The sequence below is a fragment of the Photinus pyralis genome, unplaced genomic scaffold (assembly GCF_008802855.1).
Source record: "Photinus pyralis isolate 1611_PpyrPB1 unplaced genomic scaffold, Ppyr1.3 Ppyr1.4_LG1, whole genome shotgun sequence".
NCBI lineage: Eukaryota > Metazoa > Arthropoda > Insecta > Coleoptera > Lampyridae > Photinus > Photinus pyralis.
This window is the reverse complement of record NW_022170249.1, coordinates 2,984,576-2,987,531: the sequence shown is the minus strand read 5'-3', so window position 1 is coordinate 2,987,531 and position 2,956 is coordinate 2,984,576. Positions and strand designations below refer to the sequence as shown.

Sequence of the window (2,956 nt, the reverse complement as noted above, 5' to 3'; positions counted from 1 at the left end):
TTTCCTAAAGGTAATTAACTATAATACGGGTGGTTACATAAAGGATCGAGCACTTACATTGTCGCATCGAATGTACATTTCTGACATTCCTTCGGAACTCGGTACCTCCAATTTGATTCCGTATTTATTTTGGCTTATATTCACATCTGGAGTAACTTCGCATCCTTTCAAATTTATGGAGTGTGCCGGATTACCATGATGAATCATCTCTTCTCTACTTTTATACAGGTACAAGTGCAGGTCACGACAAGTAAACCAGTACTTTTTAAACGCCTTCAGCGTAAAACGTTTTGGTCTGAAATTTCCGTACATTATTAAATTTTGTTGAATTCATACAGCTCACTTCAAAAATCGTAATTCGTCGTACAACTCTGGAACTTGCGTAATGTCGTTGGTCTGGGAGTTGATGGTGGAACCTTCCAAGGTGGTCTGTAAGTCCGTTAGAGCCGCATCGATATCATCTTCGTTTGGAAACACTAAATTGCCATTGTCGAAATTTGGTTGTGGTTGACCAGTTTGAAGTGCGACTTGTAACTGATAAAAAAAATAATAAGTGTTATCTATTATATTAACAAATACCACCTATAGGTTCAGTCAAAAATCAACCTATAAGTAGATATGGTACCTGGCATCTTTCACATTTTTTAAATACAAGTACACTTTGCTGAATATGTGGCCACATTGCGTGTGTATTCCACAGTTGAGTGGCTTACTGTAAATCTTCACCAAAGAATACAAATAGTGTGATGGAACTTAACAAGCCATATATTTGCAAAAGTCATTGTTATACACTGCTACTGCTATTTATTAAGAAGTAGACATAGGGATTTACCCATATTGTTTTTCCCTGTCTACTGTTAAATGACAAAATCTTTCTGAAGGGCGCCTAGTTTTATGCAACTAAAATAACTTCTTAAAACATAAAAGATCAGGCTATCATATTAATTCATTTAAATATTTTCGTTTTGGCATCTCTTATATTGCATTGGTTATAAATTGAGTTCACTTTGTGCTTATACTACAGAAAGGAAGTTCTTCAAATTAGAAATGGACAAACTTGTGTAGTTTTATGTGCTCTGTTTAGATTTGCGTCCAAAATTAAAGATATCTAAATAACAAAACAGTATGATTTCCATATTGTTGTGTAAACTACAGGGAGGTGTCGTTTCTCTAGGTTGAAATAATGCTGAAGATGAGAGCGAGGCACCCTGAAGTGAAAAATTTAAGTGTTGCCAACGTAATTTCCGATTTACGCAATGGAAATAGCAGTCAGTAGTTTGAATTTATTTAATAGGAATTGGAAAAGTTGTTAAATTGTGATTGGAAGAACGAGATGGAATGGAAGAGTGGAGGTGGCTTGACCTTCAAATACGAAGAATGAAAAAACGATGCTGATTAGACTAAGGAGGCTGTCTGGCCGTAATGCGGGCCGATTAAAAGAAGCGTATGTCAATGTTGCGCTAATATTACGAGCAGGTTTTCGCCGTTTACGTTTGAAACACGCAGTTCCGCAATTAAAAGAGTAAAGTCAGTGTCCCGTTTTTGATAATGTGGTTTTAATTAAAAGTCTTGTAACCTTTAGTTGTTAAGTGAGACGCTTATATTTTTTATATTTATTTGGCCTTTTTGACATCTCCGTTAGTTATGAACCGAATTGCATGAAATTCAAACTAAGCATAGCTTTAGCGATATAATACGCAATGCCAAAAGTTGAGCCCAATCGATTGAACATTCACAGTGCAGTTTTAGCGCATTTTTGCAAATTTATTTGTAAAAACTTCAAAATCGAATTGCGGATGAACGGGACATCGGAAGTGGGTACCAACAAAGGGAATATGGCTAATAGAATACTAATCTGCCACACAAAAATGCGCCAATGTCCCTTCGATCTCACATGAGGACTTTGATAATTTTTGCCATCTCGGCCATTTATGAACCAAATTGCATGAAATTCAAACAGGGCATAGCCAGTACCACATCAAATTTAATCTCACCGCTTTGGCACTCGTCCATGTTCTAGTGTTAGCATATTCAAATGATGCCGATTTCTTTAGCGGCGGATCATATCTTGATATTGAAATAAATTCTACAGGAGATTATCTCAATACGATTTTTTAATATCATCTTCATTTTACAGCGGATGTTAAAGTTAAATTGACATTTTAATAGGTTTGAACGAGTAGACTAAGTGGCTTCTTAACTGGAAGGGTAGATAAAGTGATCACTTTAACGGCAAGAGTAAATAAAGTGAAACAAATCATTGTGCATTCCAATGACACCTGTCATTCTTCTTACAAATGAGACGCCGAGCATGAAATAAAATGATGTTCAGAAAAGAATGCAATATTGTTTCTATGGAAACGACCGGACGACCTAAGTTTGCTATTTTGGACGTCTAAATTAAATACCTCAGAATTTTCAACTTCTATAGTGATCTATAATGATTTCTGTGGCTTCCACTATGTAATAAAGTTTTGTATTATACACGACGATAAAGCGAAACCGAGAGCGAAACTAAGGGAATCATCCCTTCACAGTCTTGTATAATAGTAGTACAGTATGATTACTAAATTGCACATATTTTGTTAAGTTCGGAAATGGCTTGAGCAAAGGGTTATTCTTCGATTTAGACAAGACAGGTGTACATTTTTTATAGCTTATGCCAATTTAAGTTGTGGTAGTTTAGTGTAGTCGTTCCAAAACTAATGCCTCCTATTTTTTTTAGGAATTTGTAGTTCTGAATCTATTTATTTTATTCTACGAGTTGAAAATAGATAAAAGTAATTGCTTTAATTTGTAACAGCCGCCGATAAGGAAATCAAGATACTGTAAGTAATTTACCGTTTGTAGCCGTTCCCGTACAGATAATTTAATTATTTGTACAGCATCCAAAACCTTTGTTCGATTGGAAGTAGAGGAAAAATTAATAGTGGTTGATTTGGGTTCCGTTAATTAA

The 2,956-nt window shown here is 35.3% G+C and overlaps 1 protein-coding gene across 1 annotated transcript; it reads right to left on the bottom strand.

The window, feature by feature from the left end:
* Positions 1-33: 33 nt before the first annotated feature.
* Positions 34-682, bottom strand: LOC116160163 (unc-112-related protein-like). The gene is made up of 3 exons (XM_031473298.1): positions 626-682; positions 344-582; positions 34-295 (listed from the first exon to the last, which is right to left on the bottom strand). The coding sequence occupies exons 1-3, from the start codon at positions 680-682 to the stop codon at positions 34-36; spliced, it is 558 nt and encodes a 185-aa protein (XP_031329158.1).
* Between the last annotated feature and the right edge of the window lie 2,274 nt (positions 683-2,956).